Source organism: Cynocephalus volans, chromosome 3 (assembly GCF_027409185.1).
Source record: "Cynocephalus volans isolate mCynVol1 chromosome 3, mCynVol1.pri, whole genome shotgun sequence".
NCBI lineage: Eukaryota > Metazoa > Chordata > Mammalia > Dermoptera > Cynocephalidae > Cynocephalus > Cynocephalus volans.
Window position 1 is genome coordinate 158456311 of NC_084462.1, and position 25343 is coordinate 158481653.

The 25343-nt window shown below is 49.6% G+C and overlaps 1 protein-coding gene across 2 annotated transcripts in view; it reads left to right on the forward strand.

Moving 5' to 3' along the window:
* ADCK1 (aarF domain containing kinase 1) overlaps positions 1–22683 on the forward strand; it is a 113380-nt gene extending 90697 nt beyond the window's left edge. For both annotated transcript variants that reach the window (XM_063090741.1, XM_063090742.1), the window contains 5 exons: positions 872–988; positions 14028–14177; positions 15397–15594; positions 20303–20496; positions 21965–22683. In XM_063090741.1, coding sequence (XP_062946811.1) covers positions 872–988; positions 14028–14177; positions 15397–15594; positions 20303–20496; positions 21965–22136 — 831 coding nt within the window. In that variant the 3' untranslated portion in view covers positions 22137–22683. The remainder of the gene's footprint in view (positions 1–871; positions 989–14027; positions 14178–15396; positions 15595–20302; positions 20497–21964) is intronic.
* The last annotated feature ends 2660 nt before the right edge of the window (positions 22684–25343 follow it).

Here is a 25343-nt window from a genome sequence, read left to right on the forward strand (position 1 = left end):
TGACAGTGTCAGGGCTGGCATCTCTGTGATTTTCTTGGATTTTTCTTCATGGTTGCAAGATGGCTGCTGCAGCACCAGGAATCCCATTCACTTTCAAGGCAAGAAGAGATGAGAAAGAAGAGTAACAATGTACAAACATCCCTTTTTATCAAGCAAACCCCAGAATCCTCTAGCAGACTACCACTTAAGTTTCATAAATCAGAACTGTGTCACAGGACCATACCTACTATGAGGCAGGCAAGGAAAAGTGTTTAGTATTTTTGTCTCTGGGGAAGAGGAAGATTGGGAATAGATGTTGGTTTAAGATCCAGCATTGTCTGCCACAGGGGGCTTGTAGGAAACTGGCATGAAAAATAATATTTATCATCTGGTACAAATTTATTTATTCGCTCAATACATATAACACATCCATTACACAGGTGAACAAACTGAGGCAGAGGGTTAAGATTCATGTGAGGAACCTGAAATGGTCCTGGTGGTGGGATGGGGAGAGGGAGATCGCTTTTAACACCAATGCCCAGGTTTGAGGCATTTCACACATTTTCATCCCAATTCCCAATTTTAGGTTTGGTTCTTTACTGTCTGGAAGGCATTGAGGAGGGTAGAGGAAGCCATTCTCTGGTCCCAAAACGGGAGGGGGTCTCTAGAGGAGTGGGCCAGGGCCTGCCTGGCAGAGGCGGAGCAGCCTGAATTTCTCTCTTGGCCTGGCCCTCTCCTCTGGCTCCCCTCGTCCCTGCTGTGGTCCTTCTCGGGCCTCTCCTGTTATAGGCAGTAGCGTTTGCTATCCTCTGACTTGCTGAGCCTCATTGTGGTTCATATCCCTGACTCCCAACCTCCTCGGACTGTTCTGACCTTCCCTTTCCTATTGCAGATCCCACGAATCTACTGGGAGCTGTCCACCAAGCGGGTCCTTCTGATGGAGTTTGTGGATGGTGGGCAGGTCAATGACAGAGACTACATGGAGAGGAACAAGATCGACGTCAATGAGGTGAGGTCGAGAGCTCAGGGCTGCTTTGCGAGGGGATATGGGCTTGGTTGGGGCTGCCCAGCAAGGGCTGATGTGTCTAGGTGAGGCCTTGGAGTCTGGCCTGTCTTTAAATGGGGTGCATTGTCTGAAGATGTATAAACTCTGAGCAAGAAAGATCCTTGCAGGTCAACTAGTCCAACCCTGTACACGCCTGAGCGAGACATGCTGAGCCCTTCCCCCTGCATCTCCCACCTGGACAAGCCATTACCTGTCTTTCTTCCTGAACCATCTGAGCCCCGCACAGCTGAGTATTCACAGAGCACAATGGTGCGAAGTCAATGGGACCTAATGCTTCTGCCTCTGTGGGGCCTGTTCACAGTCTCCTCTCTCCCTGCCACTATCACCTGCCCTCCCCTCTCCCTGCCACTACCCAGATCTCAAGGTATCAGGCAAAAAAAGGACAGCAGTAGCCAACTGTATCAACTTCAAAGAGAAGGAAATAAAATGGGTGTCTCCCACCTCCCATCGCCTTGGTCTTGGAAAGCTGGCCAGTGGCGGTGGGGCCTGTACCCCATATTCTGCTTCTTGGTCACCACAGGGTCCCACAGGAAGGGGTGGAGTTGTACTTTTCAACACCTATCAATTTTATAGTCCCTGCTATGTGCTAGGTGTGGGGGTTCAGAGGGAATGAAACGCAATCCTCAGAGCCCAGCATTGGAGTCAGACACACAACTAAATCCTACAGCCGTATCTTGGGCAGCAAGAGGGGTGTGGGCGAGACCCTGGGGAGCCGTGAGGAAGAGGCTTGCACCTCTGCCACGGGTGGGCTTCCCCAGCTGGACAAGTAGGAACTTGTTGAGGAGCAGCATTGCAAGGAAGGGGAAGGGAACAAATGAAGTTTGGCAGGGTTGGAGCAGGGTTCCTTGGGGCATGTGGGGAGATAAGATGGATGGGCAGATGGTGAAGGTCATTGGTTTGGTCCTGGAGATACTGGGGAGCCATTGAAGGGTTCTGAGGAGTGCAGTGATGTGATCTGCCACTCCAGTGGGTGAGAGGGAGGAATGGAAGGGACCAGACCCAGTGGAGGTGATCTTTCCTGCTCCCCTCTTGCCAGGCAGCACCCCAAGATGAGCATGTGGTCCCAGTGGTGAGATGGCCTGGAGCAAAAGGCACACCTTGGCTCAGCAGATGAGCCTGGTGGAACGGTTGGGGGTGTGGTGGCTGCACAGGCTCCTGGAAGCTGTGTGGCCTCTGTAAATGGGATGATGATAGTGCCTGCCTCTGAGAGGGTAAGGACTGCGTGAGTTAGTGCACAGGCAGTGCTTAGTGCACACAGTGCCTGGGGTGTCGTTAGCACTCCGGAATGGTAGCCAGATTGTGGTCGTGGTTTTCATTATTATTATCTTTGGGCCCTGTCCTTTCTTCCTTTGTCTCCTTTTACCATTAGCGTTTACTGAATGCCTCACTCCCTGCATCAGGCCCTTTTCTCCGTAGTAAACTTATGAGGGAGGTCTTATTGTTTCCATTTTGCAGATGAGGAATCAGAGACTCAGAGAGGGAAGGTAACTTGGTGAAGGTCACACAGCGAGTAGAGCTGGGGTTGGGACCTGGGTTTCTCTGATTCCCCTGCTCCTCTAGGCCACAGAAGGAGGGGCTGCATCAGAGCTCACGGAGCTGCTGCCAGGTATGTGGCTGGGGAATGTACAGCTGTGGCCAGCTCAGGCCTTCTGGGAAAGCTGTTGTCCCCTGACTCGGGGAACAGTGCTCCAAGAACACATTTGGGGGCCGTGGGAGCTGTGTGTGGGGGGTGGGGAGGCTGCATGGCCACAGGCCCCACCTGTTTTACCCAGAGCAGCTTGGCCATTGCCTGAGCTGCCTATTGGGATTTCCTGGAGGAGTTCTTATGCTTGTGGGGAAAAGGATCAGAAAAAGGATAATTCAACCCTCCACTTTATAGATGGGGAGAAAAGCTCAGGGAGAGCAAATGTCTTTCATGAGATCGCTTAGTCACAAGCACAACTAGGGGCTTCTAACTGTTTCCCTCCCTATTGGCTTCTAGGTAGGCACAGGGAGGATGTCCGGGTAGAGTACAAAGTCTGGCTCCAGTGAGGAAGGAATGGGATGGGATGGGAGATCTGCTCTAGCTTTTCCTGACCAGCCTTAAGGAAGAACAGGGTCTCTGCCTGCTGATCAGTAAAGATCCTAGAGGCCTCACCTCTGCTGGGTTCCTGGCATTTACTTCCAGCTGTGGTGGGATTTTCATTCCAGCAGCACCCCCAAATCTATTAATCTCTTTGGATCCAGTGACCCCAGGGCATAATGGAGTTTAATCAGAGGCAACTGATTTTCCAAGACAAGTACAAACACAGAAGGATGTGCTCTCCTGTACTTGCTTGCTCATGGCCGAGTGAGGTGTCCGGGGGGAAGGGGCAGTTGGGCTGGAGGTGGGCAGTAGAGCTGTGGAAGGCTGTGCCCTCTGGAGGCCTGGGCTCCTCTGCTCCTTCCTCCACCCCTCCTTACCATACCTTGCAGATAAAGCCAGCTTCTGGGCAGAGCAGACCCTCAGACATCCTTAAATTAGTGAATGGGAACATAAACCAGCCTTGTGCCTGTGTCGGCCTCTAAGAGGCAGGGCTAGCAGGAGTGTTGGTGGTTTTCTGCGGACATGCAGAATGGGGCCTGCTGGTATCAGAGTTACTTTGAAAAATCAATTACAATAATAAGTACAAGTAACTAATACGTGCCAGGCACACATACACTCTCTACTCCTTACAGCTATCCTGTGAAGTATATGTTACTAATCCCATTTACAGATGAGAAAGCGAAACTTCAGAGAGGTTAAACAACTTGCCTGGTATCACACAGCTAGCAGGGGAAGAACCAGGATTTGAACCCAGGTCTGCATGACTCCTTGCTCCCCCACCTTCTCCATCTCCCTCCCTGGGATCTATCTTGGGCTGCAGTGGAACCCGGAGCCACCTGGTTGGCAGCCATCTCAGTAACTACACAAAGGAATTGGAGTGACTGACTGAGACGCTTTGTCCGGTACCCAAGGCACTATCTGAATGTAGTCCCTCTCTCCCTAGCTTATATCAAGGGTCATTTTATCATACCTAACTCTATGAGATGTTGTGAGGACTGTATGGGTTAATGCAAAAACAGTGCTTACACAGTGCCTGGTGTGTGGTAAGTGCCCCAAATGGTAGCCAAATGACTGTTGTTATTATTGTTGGGCCCTGTTTTTTCCTCCTTTACTTCCTTTGACCATTATTTCCTACTGACTGTCTGACTCTACGTGCCAGGCCTTTCTGCACTGTAAACTTAGGAGGGCGTCTTGTGGCCTGCGTTTTGCAGATGGAGAATCAGAGACTCAGAGAGGAAAGGTAACTTGCCTAAGGCCACGAGTCTTAATTGTACATGTCTAAGTTTTCATATGGATCTGCCATGTAGTCAATATCCAGATGAAGACAGATTATTTCAAGACCCCGGCAAGCTCCTGCATGCCCCCTCCCAGTCAGTCCCCTCACCGTACCAGAGCTAACACTAACCTGACTCATCACCATAAATTACTTTAGCCTATTACTGAACTTTATGTAAATGGAGTCATATGGTTTTGGGATCCTTGTGACCAACCAGCTGTGAGTCTTTCCTAGAATCTTTGCTGTTCCATTGGTCTGTTGGTCCAGTCTTGCAATACCGCACTGTCTTAATTTCTTAATCCCTTGCCCCTGGCTTCTGGGGTTTGCATGATGAGGGAAGCTCTTTGGTATTCTGTGATGATGTTGTTAAGTACTTACTTCCATGGAAACCTCCGGCTGGGCAGTGGGCCCTGGGCTACAGCAGCAGTGCTCTACAGTGCTGCCACTGACCATCGGTGATGTTGGGAGTAGATTAGGGACAGGCCTTACTCTGTAGAGATCAACCTGTTATGTCTCTTACCAACCAATGTCAAAGCAACAGGCCTCCTAGAAGGCTAGTGGGTGTGTGTGTGTGTTGAGGATGAAGGACTCCACATTCCTGAATGTTTCAAGTAGACTCCTGAGGTTCTAAAGTCTCTTGAGGACCATGGGACTCAGCAAGCCAGTCCTGGAGTGACTCTTCTTCTGAGGACAGCCTGGCATGAGCATTCCTCAGGGAGGGAAGTACAGAGACAGATAGAAGTGACAAGAGGCAAAAATCTCTCTCCTAATCCTGTAGGTGATTAGTGGCATCTTGGCTGCTACAAGCTGGTGACTTTGCTGGAAGTGGCTCTAGAGAAGCCCCTCCTGAGGTGTGGGGAGGCTCAAGGCCCCTACAAGCAGTCATCAAGTCGGCCCCACTCCACTTTGAGGAGGCTCCGCACCCCACAGCATCCTCAGGCCTGCCGAGTGTGGACCTGAAGACCAGTCTAAATAGCCAGTTCCTGATAGACTTGGATAGGAAAATCCCAGGTTAGGAGGCAAGAGACATATGTTGAAGCTCTATCCCTGCCAGTGGCTTGCTGTGTGACCTTAAGTAGATCATGTCCCCTGTCTGGTGCTCAGTTTTCTTATTGAAGGCATTGTACTAGCTGGACTCTGAGTCCTTTCTGCCCAAATGTTTTATGGAACAGTGATTCTTCAGCTTTGTAGTAGCTGAGACTTGCTCATGAACCATCTGTTTCAGAATCACTAGGGGAGCTTATTTAAGAATGCAGATTCTTGGGCCCCACCCCAAACTTACTAATCAAAATATGGGGTAGGAAGGATTGCAGAAGGTTGCAAGACTTTGTGTTTTAATAAACCCTTCAGGTGGTTCAGACACTCACTGAAGTTCAGGACCCCTGTACCCCATTCCAACACAAAGCCAGGGGGCCCAGGCCACCCCAGGTGAGCCATCAGGGCTCACCCTGCTGTTTTGTACCTCCAGGCGTGAGGCTGCCCTGCACAGGTGTGCTCAACTGCCAGGGAGCACAGGGCCTTGAGGAACTGGAAGCCTTCAGGGGCCTTTATTTGTTTGTATCTCTGAGCCCAGAAGCAGATATTACTGAGGGCCTGACCCGATGATCATATTTGCCAGTCACTTTAAGAGCTGGCGACAGTGACTGTCACTAATCTCATTAAAAGTAAAGGTCGTGCAGGAGTCCGGTTTCCCAGGCGGGATGGAGCCTCCTCAAGCCACAGAAAAACTATTGATTGCAGGACCTTTATCGAAGGTTAATTGGATTTCAGTGAGTGTGTGTCTAAGACCCTGCCTGGGCTGAGGCCCAATTTAATTCACGTGAAATTAGCCGAGAGAAAGGTGACAAGAGTCGGTAGTATAGGGGCAGCAGGGACAGATGACTGGAGGCCTGGTGGGCAGACGTGGGCCATCTGTGAAGATGAGGTGGATCCAGGGAGGGGGCTTGGAAGAGAGCCAGCCTGACCACCCCAGAGGAGTGGGAGCCAGTGAGGGCAAGAGGGCTGGGGCTCCTCAGCAGTCATTATGTGGACTTTGAGTCAGTCCCCTGTCCTCGAGATTGCATTCCCTGTGTGGTGGGGCCTTTAGACCCTGTCCTTTCACCTATCCAGAGAGTAAATCTCTGTCTTTTGTCAGGGCTGGGAGGGGACCTGGGGATTTAGCTGATACTTTTAAAGTCTTTCAACCAGTCCTTTTTCTTCAGGACGACTAAATCCCATTTTCAGAGGTGCCAGGAGCCCTCAGTTCCTATGTCTGCCTGGGGCTCTGAGATAAGCATAAAGTTCCACCACTGCCGGCCTAGGGTTCCATGTGTCCTAGCCTGCTAAATCATTTCTCAGTAGCCATCTGCTCCCCTAGCAAACACAATTTTGCTGATCTCATTTTGTCTGCTGGTGTTGACCCTTCTGCTCTTTTTGTTGTGGTGTGGGGTCTTTGCCTTCTTTTTTTCCTTTTAGAGTTATTTTAGTGGGGTTTCTGAAAGAGTGGATTTAATGGCATGGGTTCGATCTGCCGTGTTTAGCCAGAAGCCTTTGCTATGTTTCTTCTTTCCAGTAGTTTTGAAATTCATTCTGTGTCATTGTAGGAGCAGTGAAGGTACCTCAGATTCACCTTTCAGCAAATGTTCATTGAGCGCCTGCTATGTGCAGACACCACATGTAAGTGCTGTGATAGAGGTGTGGATGGTGTGTGTGTGTGTGGGGGGGTGCTTCCAGAGGCTGGATGCTGCAGCAGGAGGAGCAGAGGTTTCAGGTCAAGGCACCGGGGTTTGTCTGGCTTGCTGCTTATTGGCCTGGTGCCCTTTGGTAAGTTATTTAGACTCTGAGGTTGAGTTTCCTCATCTGTGCTGTTGGAGTGATAATGGTACTCACTTCACAGGGCCGTTGGATGAACTTTGCAAGCTATGAAGTTCTATAAAAAAATTATTCATAATTATTCCTAGGGGCATGTTTTCCTCCATAGAATCTTTGGGAATCTTCTTTGCTCCCCTACCTGTGCACCTACTTCTGTTGTCTGTGAGTAGATAGACTTGGAGGCTGAGTAATAGCCCTGGATTAAACATATGGTAGCTCCTGCCTCCAGTCAAAGCCATGCCAAAATTTCTACCTTTCCCCTTCTTTCTGCCACCACCACCTCCAGGTTGAGTGGGATGTGTACATTTTTGCTCAGCATCCTTTCTTACCTGCTAGGCCTGTCTAGCTCTCTGGTAGAAGATGCTCAGAGGACCAGGATAGCATAGCCCCAGAGGTGTGAAGACCCTCATGGCTGAAATCACTAGAAAGAAAACATCTCCTTCTGTTGTCCATCCCTCCAAAACATAAATCTGTAGAGCCTCGAGATGTTAGAGGGGTCCAAGTGCACAAGATGGGTTCCAGGAGATGTATTTCCTTGAGCAGAGATGTCAGGAGCCAGTAGAGTTGGCTTCTGGGTTTGGGTGCTGGCTCTGTGCTGTGTTGTTGGAGCTGCTCATCTTTTGAAGCGTTGGTTTCCTTTTGTAAAGTGGGTTACGAGAGAGTAACCCATGGGATTGCTTGGTGATCGAAGCATAAAGTGCTTGGTGCAGTGCTGAACCCAGCATAGTTCTCCATGCGTGCTGAATTACGCTGGAACCCCAAACCTTGGCACACTCTGTGGTGCTAGCAGTACAGTATTTGCCCAAAGATGGGAGAAATGAGGAAAGAAATCCTTTCCCCACTTTTCATATTGACCTGGGTAAGGTGGAAGAATATGAAGACTCTCCTTTGGAGTAGGTTGTTGCCTGAGGCAAGAGATGTCAGAGGCCAGTAGCTTTTCCTCCATCTCTCTGTGTCTTCCAATAGCCGTTGCCCCAGGACTCACTCCCTCTGCCTCTGCTGACCTGGTAACTTGCAGTCTCTGGCCAGAGACCTGAGGAGGCTTGATTGGCCTCATGGATACCCCACATTCTGGCTCTCAGATGATGTCTCAGTGCAAGCCTAACCTAGAGAGGCTTTCACCAGGCAGCTAGAAGCTCCAAAATTAGAGTAACTTCCCCAGGTTCCTGTGATTAACCAGCGACTCTTCTTTCTTGCCCTCTACCTCTCCCAGTATCATGTATGGTTGAAGAGGATCACAGCATCTCCATGTTCAGGGACTTCATCTCACTGTTTGCTAGTCCAGGATTGCCCCATGCCTCGAGTAAGCTTGGTCTCAGAGCTGGTCAGCAGCAAGTGGTCTGAGGTTTATATATCCCAGAGGTGGTTATTGGGGATGGGGCGGGAGATGCGATTATCGTAAAACGCTCTAGGCAGTGGTCTGGTCTTTCAAGCGGTTCTGCCTCAAGAAGCCTAGTCAGAACCTGGGGGAAGGGCAAAGAGAATGTGAATTATTAACCTCCTTATACTTAATATCGGGTTACTTGTGTGATTATTAATACCCTGCATCACCAATCTTCTCTTTCTTTCAGAGATCTTGGCCTTGCTTCCAAGCTGCCCCCCAGGAATATAAATAGACTTTCCCTTCAGGGTGGGAATAAATTAATCCATGCAATTATAGAATAATTAAAGTACTTTCAGCCAATTCAAATTTTGAGAAAAATCCAAAAATAACTCGACTTAAATATTATTTACTAAATTAATCTTTACTGAGCCTTTTTTTTTTTTTTTTTTTAATAGATTCCTGGGCTTTTTTTCCCCTTCCCAACTGTTAGAGAATAAAACTGTGTAATTACCGCAATCACCTACATGAGTGGCACTTTTTTTTTTTTTACTTGGAACAATTAAAAGATCTCTCAGTGATATTTTTTCTAAATAGCATGTACCATGGCTTTAGTTAACAGTGTGGTTTGGGTCAGCCAGCAGTCCTGGATTTCCCATGGAGAGACTTTTCTCCAAATGGAGCCCCTTATTGGCTGCTGCGGGGACCTTCAGAAGTCTTTGGTGCAGCCTCTGCCGCTAATTCCTGTGAGTGACAGATGGGATGGACTGGAGTTGAGACCTGTTCTCTGGAGCCAGTCCATGTGGGTTCAGATCCATCTTTACTAACTGCTAAGTGACCACGCTTCTTCCCCTTTTTGGGTCTCACTTCCTTCACCTGTTTACAGCTGAGGATGGCTGTGAGTGCAGAATCAGTCAGTGTAAAGGGCTTGGAATGGTGCCCGGCATAGAGCATTAGCTATTACCATTCTAAAAAGGTAGCGCTCCCTGCCTTTTTGCAGATGCCACCATCAGTGGGGTAAGGGCAGCATTAGGGATGCAATTGCCTATTCTTAAGCAGGAGACACAGCTAAAGTATTATGGGAAGGATGGGAGAGTGGGTTGTGTGCCCAGTATGGCCTTAGGTTTCCCTTGGAACCCCCAGTGCCTCTGAGTAGGAGAGGGCTAGCTGCCCTTCTCAGGGAGATGTTAAGAAAAATTATCCAAAACTTAGAAGTAAAGCCAGGAGATTGTGCTGTGTCCTTTCAAAGTCATCCTTGGGCGTTGTTCAGCCAGCCCACTGGAGAATTTTTTAATATCTAGGGAAATGCACTTTTGTTTGACATTGGTATTGACAGTTAATTAAGGGCTCAGACTGAGTCATACGTCAACTTGTACATTTTATCCAGTAGATATGCAAATAATTTCTGTCCAGTAGAAAAGATAACCCCAAAGGTTATGATTTATTTTATGCCCATAGGACAATAACCAGTTTTGAATCTAATCCAGGAATCTTTGTCTCATATTACTGTTTAAATGCCATAAATGCCCACTTCCTCCAAATTCTTTTTGAACCAGCCCTACCATCTTACGTGCTCCTTTATTAATGAGTTAAAAAATCTTTGACGTGTTCATTCTTTAATTGTATGAGCTGTGTTTTAAACTTTTTGAAAATTACACTTTGATGGTGATAATGGGTATATAATATATATTTCAAATTTAAAATAATAAGCTACCCCATGAAAAACAAAAACAAAAATGAAACAACCACATTTGTGTTTTAGTGTGTTAAGTGCTTTCTCATATGTGATCATATTTTGACTTTGAATCTCGAGGTTGTTCTGGGCAGATGTAGAGCAGGTGGGGTAAGTCTCACTTAACCGCTGAGGGAACTTAGACCCGGACTGAGAAGGGAGGTAACTTATCCCCCGGGTCACCCATGCCCAAAGTGGTGTGTAAAGCTACATGACTATACCAGCTGTCGAGTAAGGCAAATCATAACTAAAGCTAAAATGTTTTGTTATTTTAGTTAAACTAAGTTTCCATTTGTATTGTCAGGCCTAGGGCTCAGACCTTTCAAACCCATTGTATAGACTGAGTCAGCAGACCCCTCACACTCAGGTCCACCCTAGGTAATTGGGAAAGATTCTGGGACCTGTTGGCAGATGACACGAGCTCAGTCCTCAGCAATGGCAGCAGCAGCTTACAGGTCTAGCATTGGTGGCAGCCTCTCAGAGGGTCCTGGGGGCCCTGGCCAGCAACAGCCTCCAGCAGTAGTAGCGGCCTCCCCATGGCCCTCCCTGGGGCATCCTGGGGGTGGGGGGCGCCATGGATCAGAGCCACTCATCCTTCATACTTAAGTCCATAACCCTAGGACACCTGGGTGCACATGTGCAATTACATTAGACAATAACCAAGGAACACCTGGGTGCACGTGCATATTTACATCAAATGCTCGGCAAGATTCTGAACATCTGAGGGGTCCTGACCATTTTCCTATATTTTCCCAACATGGAGGAACCGAGATGGCTCCAGAGTGGAGCCATTGGCATAGGCTGGCTCCCCCTCCTGTCTCTGCCTTTCTACACCTGTCTATCCGGGTGAAATCTGGTTAAAATGAACATCAAGAGCAGCCCCCAAATGGAGAGACACCTTGGGGGGAGGCGGCTGGACTGCGGTGCTGTAATGGGAGGATGGCGCAGGGGCTCTGCACGTGTGTGTCAGCGGCAGTTGGTAGCGCCCCCTCTTTCTCCTCCTCCGGCAGCAGCAGCTCACTCCCCAGGGCAAGGCTCCTTCCTCCCCCGTCCTGAGTCCCCAGATCCCTAGGGGGCATCTTTCAGTGTAGTAATAGGGGACCCAGAATGATTAGCAATATTTCAGAAAGCTCAAGGGAGATCATACATCTCCCCATGACAGGTCTGCCCAGACTAAATGAAATGTCATTTCTCTACTTTCTGGCTAGAATTCCGTCAGCTCAGTCTGGCTGTGCTGCTTATCTTGGCTGATCAGGAGCCCTGATTGGACCTTATATGCATCCTTGACAAATAAAAATGAATGATTACTTAATAAATGCAATTGGTTTGGCAGATACAGCCTTTCAAAGCATGGCTCCACAGAGCTCCAAAGAGCCTAACAAAAAGGGTTCTTGGTGGCACAGAGGTGTGGACTTGCTGGCTCATCCAGGACCCACTTTGGCTGGGGCCCTCTCTGGGAAACAGGAAATGGTGGCCCTGGGACAGCCAGCATCTCAGCCTGAGTCTGAGAACTTGACCAGGGGCAAAATCCTGTTCCTAATGTGAACAGACAGTGAGTACTGGGATGTCTGTGTCACCCAAGGAAAATGGCAGGAGCTGGAGAGCTGGTGCTATAGCAGGGCACAATGTTTTAAGTGTCTTCATGTCTTAAAAAGGTACAATGAAACCTCAGCTGCCAACCTCCCAGGAGTGGTATGAGGAATCAGTAACAACAACAGGGGCACCTGAGAGAGTTCACTTGGTCACAAGCACTGTGACATGCTCATTTACCCTACAGTAAACCTTGAGAGCAGCTCTATTATTATTTCCATTTTACTGAAGCTGAGAGTATAAGCAAGTTGTTTAAGGTCACAAAGCTCCATTGGGAAGTGCAGCAGCAGGTGTGAGCCATAGAATGGCAGGTACTAGACGGCTGGGGGTCATACCTGGTTTGAACCCTGGCTCTCTCTCTTTCCATGGGTAAATTATACCTCTGTGAGTCTCTGTTCCTCATCTGCAAAATTGGTAATCATAATTGTACCTATCTTTAGGGCTGTTAATAAGGATGTCAGCTATGGTTACCAAAGCGGGGTTATTCTTGATGATTGAATTTGGAGCCAATTATAATTGATTGGGATTCAGGAGATAAATGGGGTAGGTTAAGCTTTAGAGGCAGGAACCACAGCATCTCATAAAAACTTGGAGAGATGAGGGTCTCACTCACACTGAATACACTCTTACGTTCACATGTTTGGCACTGTTACAAGCAAGGACATGCGTAATAGAGCCAGTCTAAGGTACATAAATTATACCTCAATAAAGCTGTTTGATAAAACAGAGCCAGTCCCTGCTATCTTGGCAGTTTGTGATACTGGTCTAGATGGTCATTAATCAAATAATCACACAAATAGTGTGCTAGTGCCATGAAAGAAAAGCATGGCATCCCATGGGAGTGTATGGCCAGAGAACCTCATGGAGCCTGGGAGGTCAGAGAATGCTTCCCAGGGAGGTGATGCTGCCCTGGGGTGGGAGGGAAGAGAGGGAATGAACCAAGTGAAGGGGAGATGGCAGGGCTGCTCCTGGCAGAGGGAATAGCACGTGCAAAGGCCCTGAGGCAGGAAAGTATAGGGATCACTGGAGAAAAGAAAGGGTGAATGTGGTTGGTGTGTCAGGGTGGTGCAAGGTGTGGCAGGGGGGGAGTCAGGGCCTAGTCATGCAGGACTTTGTAGGCTGAGGAAAGGAGTTGAGTATTTACCTTAAGATCATAATCCTGTGTTCCCCACCCCATGGGCCCCATCTTCTCTCCTCTGGCTGGGATGTGTTTGTTAATGACCGCCGGGTCCAGCTGAGGCTGAGAGGAAAGCCAAGGGCGCAGAAGGTGTCCTGGGGTGTCAGCTTTCTCGGCTGAGCATCTCTGTCTCCTGGAAACCATCGACAGACCATCTATGGTCCCAGGTCTGGCTCTATCCAGCGGCTGTTCCCTAGCTGGGAAGAGACTTTTAGATTTAATAGAAAAGGGAGTAGAGATAAGAAGACTGCCTCAGCAGGGACACTAGCAGTGACAGGATGATTTAAATGGCCTCTCCAGTGTCATTTCTTCTGTGCAGACATCATAAATCAGATTAGCATTGAGATTTGTCAGGGAGGGAAGTAGGGGGAAAGGAGAAGGGTCTGCCTGGGACTGGCCTGGAGCCAGTGGGACAGCCCCAGAGGATAGTGGTGGGCTCAACTATTCCTGATCCTCAGCCCCCTAACCCTGTTCTTTGCAGAAGTATTGGGTGGAATGATGCCCTACCCCACTCCAATGCAGCTCTTTAGCCCATTCTCAGATTTGGGGGAGAAATGAAGAGGGACTGATAAGAGTGTAGGGAAGAGAGAAATGGGGGAAGAGTGGAGGGGTGGGTGTCGGAGGAGAGTTACAGCCATCAGAAAAAGTAGAAGCAGTGATTCTCCTACCTGACTGTACATTAGCATCACCTTGGGGACTTTAAAAAATACTGATGCCTGGTACCACCCACATTGTTTCTGAATTCCAGGTGATTCTAATGTGCAGCTAAGGTGAGAAGGACTGGATTCGAGCTAAGGTCTATTTTAAACTCAAGAACTGCAGCATCTCAAACCATCACAACCACCATGACCGCTCAGGCCCACCCTGTCCCTCTGGTCTCTAGAAAACGACCAGATTGAAGGACCAGAGTAGAAGTCCTTGAAACAGGTGTGAATGGAGTGGAACTCCCACCTGCCTTCCTTCTCTTTCAGATCTCACGCCACCTGGGCAAGATATACAGTGAGATGATCTTTGTCAACGGCTTCGTGCACTGCGACCCCCACCCGGGCAATGTGCTGGTGCGGAAGCAGCCGGGCACGGGAAAGGCAGAGATTATCCTGTTGGACCACGGACTCTACCAGGTAGAAGAGGCCTTTCCCTCCCAGCCCCGTGGTCTCTGGGATTAGAGCATTTTAACCTCCCTAATGGGCTGCAGAAATGGGAGGCAGATAGCCAAGGTAGCTGGAGAGGGCCCTGCCCTTCTCTAAGAGCAGTTGTTTTATGCAAGTCACTGTCAAAAGAACTCTCAGAGCTTCAGCTTTCTCCTCAGTCATGTGAGGTTGATAACACCTCCTTTATAGGCTGTCATGTGAAGTAAATGGAAATATGCTTGTGTATGTGATTGTGCCTTCCCGGGGAACCCCAGGTCAGTCCAGACCCTGGGAAGTGAACTGTCTTTTGCATGAGCTGAGGCTTCAGGGGGAGAGGGTGACTGCATGCTCAGCCTCAGTGAGGATGTAATAAGTGGTAGGAAAGGGGACAGACAGCTCATAGGAGCTGGATGGTCCCAGACTCTGTCCTCTGGAACTTGGGATGCAGACCTGGTTTGAATGAGCCATGAGCTTTTACCTGAAAGTTGGGGAGTTTGCTGCCCATCTGAGACCCAATGCTTGGCTTGATTCCATGACGCAGATGGTCCTGGGGAGGTTTCCCCAGTGGTCTTCCGCTCCTTCCCTCAGGGCTCTGATCCCACATCCTGAAATCTTGGCCTTCTCTGAAAGGCTCGATAAAGTAGGACACATTAGTTTAAGGTCCACTAGCTGTTGTCACATGTAGGCCCCAAATGAATGATGGCCCAGACACACAGAGGTTTGATTGCTTGCTCATGTGCCAGTCTTGGGTGGGTGGAGGAGTCTGCAGGGCTCTGCTGCCTGGGCCTCCCTGGAGGTGATGGTGCTGTTGGCCAGCCCGAGGCGTGAGGGCTTGGAGGAGCATGCACAGGAAGGTTTCTGTGGGCCAGACCTGGAAGTGGAGCTTCTGCCACTTTCCATTGGTCAGAACTCAGGAAGAGGGACACATCTAACTTTGAGGGAGGCTGAGAAAGTAGCCCATACCGGGAAGAAGAGGAGAATATAGATGTTGGTGGGCAGCTAGGTGTCTCTGCCACTCAGGACCAAGGCTTGCCAGATAGTGGCTTTAAACTGGGGCCTTCAGGGATGGCTGAACTTTGGGGGAGAAGCAGACATCATGGGGTGCCACAGTCCTCATTGTCCCCCTTTGCAGTGGTCCGTGCCAGCCAGGGACTTAGGTCTTTGGTGGGGAGAGGAGGCTCAGGTGCAGCCACTGCTGTCCCCACCGCAGGTGCTCACGGAGAAGTTCCGCCTGGACTACTGCCAACTCTGGCAGTCTCTGATCCAGGCTGACATGAAGAGGGTGAAGAAGTACAGCCAGCGCCTGGGGGCCGGGGAGCTCTATCCCTTGTTTGCCTGCATGCTGACGGCCCGCTCATGGGACTCGGTCAACAGGGGCATCAGCCAAGCTCCGGTCACTGCCACTGAGGTAGGTGGTCCCATCCAAGCCCTGCCTTCTCCCAAATGCAAGGCACAGGGCCAGGGATGGCCTGTGGACCCTTTCCAACCAGGGTCTGAGATTGTAAACTGGTGGATTGTGTGTGTAGGGGGAGGGGCAGAATTGGAGCTGTCTTAGGTGAGGTGGAGGGAGGTGAGGAGGATGCCCCTGGATGGAAGGAGAGAAAGGGAAGATGTCCAACTGTGTCCCCTCCAAGCCTTCTCAGTCTGGAGTAGGAACAAGGTCGTGTTGATGTAATAACCCAGACTTCTGTGGCTTTAGCTCCAGCCTGCTCACACAAGATTCCAAGCTTCCTCCAAGTTCTGCCCCAGGACTGTGGGAATCCTCAGGGACCATCTTGTAAATAGGTCTGGCAACACTTTGGCTGTCTCCTGCCTGGCATTGTCTTCCATTGCACGGTCCTTTTAAGGCACCATCTCCCATTGCACGGTCCTTCTAAGGCACCATGCTGGGGAGAGTCCTTCACCTCCTCATGCAGTATGCAAATAGTTCTCCTCATCCCATGTCCTCCAGATGCTTCAGTGAAACAGCTTTGTTTTGTCTTTATTTGTAGCTCATTTCTCCACTGGACCTAGAAAGGGGCCCATGGAGTCTGGGCTGGGAGGCAGATCCTGGAAACACCTCTTCCCATACTTGCACCCACCTCTGCTCCTATGATGGAGGCCTGCTGGGGCGAGCTCATTCTTTCTGGCTCAGGGCAGCTTCCTTCAGGAGGCTTCTCCATCCCTCAAGGAACTGATGTCCATCTTCCCTGTCTGTCAGTTTGCCAAACCCATCCAGACTTGCCTGTATCCAGGTGGTGGATGGACAGACTCGAGCTCCAGCTGAGGACCATGCTCACTGTAAGGGACAATGTCTTGCTTGTGCATTCAGAAAGCCCTGGGCTTTGTTCCAGCACCTCGTCTGCCTAGTAGTGTGACCTTGGGTGGTTCTTGTCATCTCTTTGAGCTTTCAGGGTCCTCCCCTGTAAGCTGCTTTGTGGTAGGTGGCTTTAGGAATGGCTGGATCCAGATTCTCAAATGATGTCATCTCTTGGCTCCACTTTCCTCTAAGTTGACATCATTCTTCAGCAAGCTTGGTGGCAGTGGTGACCACCAGCTGCTCCAGGCTTCCATAGCCTTAAAGCTTGTCATCTCAGATGAAGAGAGACAGTCTCCCTCCTTTGAAAAATAGGGGTGATAATTTCTGCTTTATTGATGATGCACGTAAAGTGCTTGCCCATGGTTCCTGAATTTCATTCATTCAACAAACACTTGTTTTTGCTGGAGCCTGGGCCAGGTGCTGAGGATCCTGTGATGAACAGACGGACAGGCCTTTTGTTTATTTTGCACTTTGGTTGAGAGAGACAGACAGTAAACAAGTGAATGGACAGGGACGTGGAATCATGGCAGGTTGTAGGTACCAAAGAGGAAACAAGCGGAGTGCTGTGGTGGTCTGTGTGTGGGGAGAGGTTGGTGCTCAGAGAAGACCTCACCGGGAAATGGACATTTAAGCTGAGGCCTAAAGGACAAGAAAGGCGATAGCCACAGGAAGAGCTTGAAGAAAGATTCCAGGCACGCTAAGGCCTAGGGGAAAGAAGGAGTTTGGTGTGGTCCGGAGTGTGGTGAAGAGGGTGGTGGAATGAGAAAGAAGAACATGGAGTGTGCTGGGTGGGGAGAGCCTCACTCAGGGCCTTATAAGCCACAGACAGAAGTTCAGACTAATTCTCAGTACAAAGCAAAGCCTTTGACAGGCTTTAAGCAGGAGAGGGAGGTGCTCAGACTTGCTATATTTGTGTCTCTCTGGAGCAGGGTGAGAAGCAGCTGGTGATTGTGTAGGAAGCTCGGTCGGGACTCCAGGTCGAGAGATGCCAGGAGCTCAGACTATGCCGGGGCAATGGAGGTGGAGAGAAGCAGAAAAAGCCAAGGTGTATTTTGGAGGTGAGATTGAGAGGGCTCTCTGAAGGCTTGGAGGTGGAGAGGAGGAAAAGGGAGGAGGCAAGGTTGCATAATAGCTTTTGGGGGTGAGTAATAGGCTGGGGAATGGTGCCACTTCCTGATATAGGGAAGATTTTGGGAAGGACATATTTGGGGTGAGGTAGTCACCAGTTCTCTTGAGCAGATAGAGTGTCTTGGGCAGTTGAGACCAGAGCTCAGAGAAGAGGTCCAGGCTCGAGACATAAATTTGGGAGTCCTCAGCATATAGATGGTATTTAAAGCCACAGGGCTAGATGAGATCACATGGCACAGAGTAGGTACTTAGTATATGATATCTGTTTTTATTAACTAAAAATTTTGTTTTTGCATTCTTATTCATTCATAAAGACCCACTTTAAATGCCAGTGCTTTGAAGAAGTCTTTTCTCCAGGAAGCTTCTCCTCACCACCCTTGCTGAAAGTCATTCTAATACTTGGGGCAAGTACATCATAGTCCCTTGCAGAGTAGTTATTTGTCTGCCCACTGTGGACAGGAGCCCAGATAGAGAGTAAACTTGGCCACTCCAGGCCAGCCCAGTCTCTAAGATCTGACAGCTCTTTCTGAACCCTGCTCTCGCTGAGAATTAGGGGAGCCACCAACGTTGTATCAGGGAGGATGTTTTCCCCAATTAACGTGGCTTGAACAGTAAGTTTGTTCTCTCCACCACAAGGAACCTGGAGGTAGGTGGTCCAGGTTGGTTAATTCAGCAGATCAATAGACCCAGGCCCTGGGCTCACTCTCATGATTCTCTTGGCTTTTTGTCATGATTCCAAGATAACTGCAGTGGTTCCAAGCTTTACATCTTCATTCAGTGCCAACCAGAGGCAAGTATGAGGGGCTATTTTTTCTCTTATTTCTAAAGAGCAAGAAAACCTTTCCTGGAAGTCTCAACAGCCTCCTCATGTCTTGCTGGCCAGCATCAGGTCATATGTCCACGCCTAAACCAATCTCGTGGCAAGGGGCTGAGATCAGTAAGACTCCGTCCTTGGGCTAGGGAGGGGCTCTGCCTACTGGAAGAGCATGACCCCAAGGGGTCAAGTGAACAAAATTTGGGTTCTTTTAACAAAGGAGAATGGGGGGAATGGCCATCAGCTAGGCACCCAACAGGGTCTACTGCAGACACACAAGATCAAGATGTGTCTAAGCTTCAAGGCTTAGCTGCTCTGAGAGGTGCCCCGGGGAAGTTGTTTGGGTGGGGAAGGTGTGTTTTGTTTTGGGTGAGAAGGGCTGTCACCAGGTACTCCTGACTTTGCTGAGGGGGGTCCCTGTGGTGAGCCAGGCCTTGGTCTGGCCTAACCCTCAGGCAGGTTGACCTGCAGCTGTGGCAGCAGACAGCCTTGGTGTCTGGCTTCGTGTTGTGATGTTCCGGTCTGATAGCTCCTGCCTGAGGGACATTTCAAGTTTCCCAGCCACTTGGTTATCAGCCACGCACACGTGCTCCTGAAAGGACTGCAAGTTCTGCTGCTGCTGCAGAAAGCAGCCGGGTGGTAAAACCTTTTGGCAGCACTGTCAGGTGCCTTGTTATGACTTTGATCGGCACTGAGCACTTCCTCATCCCTTGTCTCTGATGACCCTCTTGGCGCTGCTGGGTGGTGGGCACAGAGGGTATCAGCATTCCCATTTTTGGGTGAGGACACTGAGTTGAGAAAAGTAAAAGCACTTAGGGCCACGCAGCCCTGCTGTGAGGTGGAGAGGCAGTGTACCCAGGTGGTGAGGACACAGGCTTGGGAGCTGGACTGCCTGGGTTTAAATCCCGACTCACCACTTTCTAGCTGTGGACCTTCGGCAGGTTACTTAACTTCTCAGTGCCTCAGTTTCCTCATCTTAAATGGGGGTAATACTCAACCTGATAGGGTTGTTGTAAAGATTAAATAAATTAATACAGGCAAGCATTTTCAAAGTGCCTGCCTGACTTAGTAAATGCTCAATACATGTTGGCTATCATCATCATTGTCACCACCACCACCACCACCACCACCACCGTAATCATCATCATCAGCAGCAGCATTTTTCTGAGGACTAAAAAGGGGTCAGAGCCACACTATCATGCTCAGAATTCTGGCTGGGGGCAGTTATTTGCCTGGAGCTGTGCAGAGCTCAGGGACAGAGAAGGGAGGGAAGCCAGACCCCAAACTTAAGCACCAGATGGGGCAAGGGCTATGGGATGACCGTATCAATGGCCAGCCCTGGCTCCTGCTCTGGGGGCATCAAGACCTTGGGGAGTGGGTGGGATGAGACTAGCTCCAGCGTGGAGAACAGTGACAAGCAATGGCAGTGTAGGCAACAGGGGACTGGTGGGATGCAGGGTATGGGGCAGAACTTTGGAGTTGGGTTGGGCTCAGGAGCTCAGACCTATGAACTCTATCAGCCTGAGCTTGGCGGGAGGGGAGGGGGACGTGACTCAGCTGGTATCAGCTTACAGGGCTCCTTCCCGGCCTGGCCTGAAATTGGTGGTTACTGAAGAAGCCTTGGAGAGTAACCCAGCCTGTCTTGATGTGCTCCTGTGGGCTGAGACATGCCATCCAGGTTTGTCAGGCTGCAAAGCCCCTTGTGCCAGACTTCTCTTTGGGGAATGCTTCTAGTGGTGCCAAGACAGCTGTGCTAGAAGATCCCCCCTGGAGGTCTCCTGCAGCCCCTTGGGGCACAGGCTGCCCAGACCCTTGCCAGCCTGGGCCTCACTTCACACTCTGTCCATCCATTTCTGTTTCCCTGTTGCTGCTCAGGACTTGGAGATCCGCAACAACGCAGCCAACTACCTTCCCCAGATCAGCCAGCTCCTCAACCATGTGCCACGGCAGATGCTGCTTATCTTCAAGACCAATGACCTGCTGCGTGGCATCGAGGTCGCCCTGGGCACTCGTGCCAGTGCCAGCTCCTTCCTCAACATGTCGCGGTGCTGCATCCGGGCGCTGGCTGAGTACGTGTGGCTCCTGCCTCTCCTCCTTTCCCAACTCCTTGCCTGCCCAGGGGTCCCACTTACCTCCACTTTTCTCCGCCCTTCCATAGGGCCCTGCATGAGCTTCTCAATCTCCAGATCTGCCTGCAGGAAAATTTGGGTGCAGAAAATGGCTCCAGGGAACTCCCTGATGCCTCGGGGCAGTGTTTTGGGGAGGTCCATGGAACCACTTGTACTTGTTAAATCGTGGATTCTAGGACCTCAGCCTCCCAATGCAGCCTTCCAGGCAATTCTTGCTCTTAGTAAAGTTTGAAATGTTTTCCAAGAGTCTCAGCCCCATCCAAGTGTCCCCTGTGCTTAGGGCCAGGAAGCCCGGATGTGTATTCCATCTCTACCTGGTCCTGGAACTCAGCTTCCACAGTTGGCCAGCCAGTAGACCTCTGTTCTTTCTCCTGCAGGTGTGACTGTGACTCAGGAAAGTGTGGCCAGCAGGTTCTCTTGGGATCTCAGATCTTTTTATTTTTGTTTTTTAGTTTTAAAAGATGACTGGTAAGGGGATCTTAACCCTTGACTTGGTGTTGTCAGCACCATGCTCTCCCAAGTGAGCTAACTGGCCATCCCTATAAGGTATCTGAACCCGTGGCCTTGGTGTTATCAGCACTGCCAAGTGAGCCATAGGCCAGCCCCTCTCAGATCTTTTTAGATGCCTCAGCACCCTTGCGGTATTAATGAGGAAGAGATATATGCTTCCTCATGGGGATAGTTCCATAGGAGCAAGTTTCTAGGCCCCTCAACTGAGTGTGGCAAATACATTGGAAGGGCCAGCTGTGACGAAATGTTATCACCCAAGAGGAGGCCTAGATTGTGGCCAGCTCCCAGTGCATCCATCCTAGACAGGGAATGGACCATTCTGGGAAACTACCTATTGAAGGGAGATCTGACCACATATATCAGGTGCCCACTATCAAATATCAAATTAGTTTACAACAAAATATACTGAATGCTGAAAGGTCTGACTATGATTTATTCCTCTGAGGATTCAGGAAATGAAGTTTTGAATAGGTCATCATCATAAACACCAATTTTCATCATGTCCTTTTGTTGGTGTAGAAGGGATGGGGCTGAACTGAATCCATAATGGCCTCAGCCTCCCTGGACCACCTGACCAGGTTTCCAAGTGATTCTTATCCTCCGAAAGTCTGCTTTGGTATAAATAAACATTGGAATGTTCTACCCAGTGGGGTTTTCAGACATTTGATGCTCTGTGAAACTACTGCTTTTGTTTACCCCACTATTTGAAAAACTTCTTTGGAATATTTGAGTTTCTCTGGTCCCTGATTGGGCAGTGGTATGATCATGTGACCAAGAGTAGTCCTCAGGGCAGGGAGCTGGTGAGTTGGCCAAAGCCACCATCTTCTGTTTTTTTAAATGACACCGAGCTAGTGTTTCTTGCCTCTTTACCTCTCCTTCCTTCTCGCCCCTCCTTCAGGCACAGGAAGAGGAATACCTGTTCTTTCTTCAGAAGGACCCAGATCTCCTTCTGCGAGGCCTTCCACTTATGGCAGATCAGCCTTCACGAACTCATCCTGCGTGTGCAGGGTCTGAGGCTGGCCAGCTGGTTGTTGGCCCTGCTTTGCTGGCTGTTTCCTACCCCGCACTGAGTGGACTTGCTGTCCCTTGCTCCTTTCTGGTGTCTTTTCACTCCTCAGTGTTTGGCCCTGTTGCTACCCGGTTGCCCTGTTCCTGCCACATGGTTGTCTGCAGCCCCAAGGCCATTGTCCGTGGCACCACTATACTCTGCCTTTGGAATTCTGTCTCATACTGTGGCCCTTGTCTCAGGGCCCACAAGCTGCACCATGGAATGGCCTTCTCTCCTTCTCCAAGGAGAAGACACAGCAGCCGACTTTCCCACTCCTGGTGTGTGCCATTGGGTTGAATGTACCCTCTCTTCTGTGGACCCTATCTATTGTCAGGATGGACCACATGGGCCACTGAGGGCACATTTAAGTCATTGGAAGTTTGATTTTGTTGGAGGTGAGCATTGTCTCTGAACTTGTTAGGGGACAGGTTCCCTACCCTTGCCATACCACTCCCCAGAGGTGTCACACCTGAGCAAGGTGGTTTGGCATCTGAGGGTAGACTCAGTTTCAGTCATAAGTTCACTGCTGTCATGGTGACCCTTTGGTATTTTATGTACTGTGTTTCAATAAAAACCCCTTCAAGGTTGCAGGGTGTGTCCATCCTAACTCACTGGCCCACAGTCTCACCCCAACCACATGCCCATCCAGAGTGTGCCATGATCCCTGCCAAGGGCTCACAGTTCCTTTTGGTTGCTGTTTTCTTGGGGTTTTCCAGGAAGATCTAGGTTGAATAAGGCCAGGGTTTGGTTGGTGGGCTTTTTATTCTAGATTGGGAGTGAACCCACACTGGCCATGAGGGAAGAGTGGACCTGAACGCTGAGTGTCAATATGATCTTCTGGTTGGCTTCTTGCCCCTGTATTCCTTCCAACCAGTAGGCCACTCCAAGACTCTTAGACCTTGGCTGCAGGAGTTAAGGAGCCCTCGGCCAGGAACTCAGAGGCTCAGCTGCAACCTCAGACTTCGGTTCCCCTGGGTTCTCAGCTCGTTTCCTGTGACCTGGGCAACGGCTTTATTCTACTGATTGTTTCCTGACTTACCCCTTTGGTTCTCATTCAGTGACCCCAGTTTCAGGCCCGGGATTCTATGTGGTTCCCCTGTCCTTATGGAGACTTTTGTCCTGTTGCTGAAACCTCAGTCACTGTGGCTGGGTTTCCACTGTGGAGCCTGTGTCACCTGTCTGAACTCTTCTTCCCTATTGCCTGCTGCCAGTGCAGCCCCTCCCCCAACTCTGTCATCTGCTCCTGTGTCTGGGACATCCTCAAACTCCTGCTCTAACTGCTGTGTCTGCGTGGTCTCCAGGTCCTCAAGATCCCAGATTTAGCAGGTCCTAACTCTCCCTGAATACCCGTGCTCACAGACAGTAATTATATTGGAGTCTGTCCCGTCTTACTTTACCTCATTCACAGGGGCAGAAAAACCTTGAATTTGAGACTCATTTTCTGTTCTCTTTATTCATAATACAATGAGCAGATTTTCTGATGACCAGAGATGATTTGCAATCCTTTTGTTTCCTGAAAGAATTAATTGTTCTTAGTGACCAGTTGGATGCACCCAGGGACTTGAGAGAATAATTTGCAATATCTGTTATTAATCATGAGGATGCATGCTGCATATTATATTTTATGGTGTCTTTTATAGCCACTGAAGTAAACATAAATGTCCTTTCTGTTCAAGGTAATGGTTACTTTTCACTTTTGGTATAACAGTTGGCCTCCTGCTGCCCTGGGATCTGAAACATTGGCACCTTGCCAGTGGGCCCAGCACCCAGCACAGTTATCCAGGGAGAGCAGAGCAAGGAGAGTTGGAGTACAGGGCAGTTTGAAAATAGGACGGGAGGAGGCTGATGTTTATTGAGTGCCTTCCATATATGAGAGGCCACGCTAGGCTTTGTAAATGTGTTACATCACTGAATTGTCCCATCAGCTCTACAAGGGAGAGGCTATTAGCCTCATCTTACAGAGGTGGGAACCAAGGCTCAGAGGGGGCTAGTAATTTGCCTGTGATCACACAGCTGCTGAGTGGCTGCCTATGCTTTGTTTTTTATTCCACAGTGTTGTAGATATGGATTACACTTGCTCCTTGGGCTGTCCTATGTACCTGAGTTGAGTCTCTCAAATACCCTGATTTCATAGGAAATTGGATTTTGTGGGGAGGGAGAGGGAGTAGATGGGTAAAGGAGACAAAAAGTCTGGGAAATGCAAATGGAGTCCAGTGTCTTCCCCAGGGCCTAAGACAGGACGGACCTGGATCACTACAATACTGCAGTGCATTCTGGCTCTAGCCACCTGGAGTTAGTGCAGACTCCACAGACTTAAGGGCACAGGTCCCCATAAGACTGTCCTCACTTCAGATACAAGCTGCAGTTTTGGGGGCCCCCAGACTACCTGTACTTCTGATCAACTGACTATAAATTTGAGTGTTCCCATAACCCCCTCATGTTCAATAAGTTGCTAGAATGACTTATTACAGAACTCAGGAAAGCTTTATACTTGTGATTACAGTTTTATTATAAAGGATACAACGCAGGACCAGCCAAATGAACAGACATGTAAAGTGAGGTCTGGGGGGGTCCCGGACACAGAGCGTCCATGTCCTCTCCTCGTGGAGGAGGGGCATGTCACGCTCTCGGCACATCAGTGTGCTCATCAAGCTTCAGCGTCCAGAGCTTTTATTGGGTTTCGTTATATAGGCATGATGATGGGATCATGGGCCACATGAATGAACTCAGGCTCCAGCTCCCTTTTCTCCCCAGAGGAGGTTGGGCTGGTAACGCCCCCATCCAGAGTCCTCTAGTTAGTGTGAACTCAGGTGGAACCCAAGGGACACACCACGAACAACAAAAACACTCCATCACTTGGGAAAATCCAAGGATTTACAGGAACTGGGAGAAAGGGACAGGAATCAGGACAAGAACAGAAAAATCTTTGATCATATAACAGACCTCTGGTGTGTTCTTGTCCTGTACTTGGGCTGAGATGTGCCTTTATCGATTGACTGCTGGCCTGGGCCTTGCTTAGCCTGGGTGGAGTCAACTCTGGAGCCCAGATCCAAAGGAGAACACTCTTCTAGGCCTCATCGTGTGGTTCAGAGAGAAACCGAGTGAGCTTCTATACAGAACCTTCACCCTGATCCCTTTTCTCTCCTGTGGAACTTGCCATGAGGGTGGTGATGGATTTGGGTTTGGTGCTTTCCAATAAAATCCTGCAACTTTTTCCCCGCAGCAATGA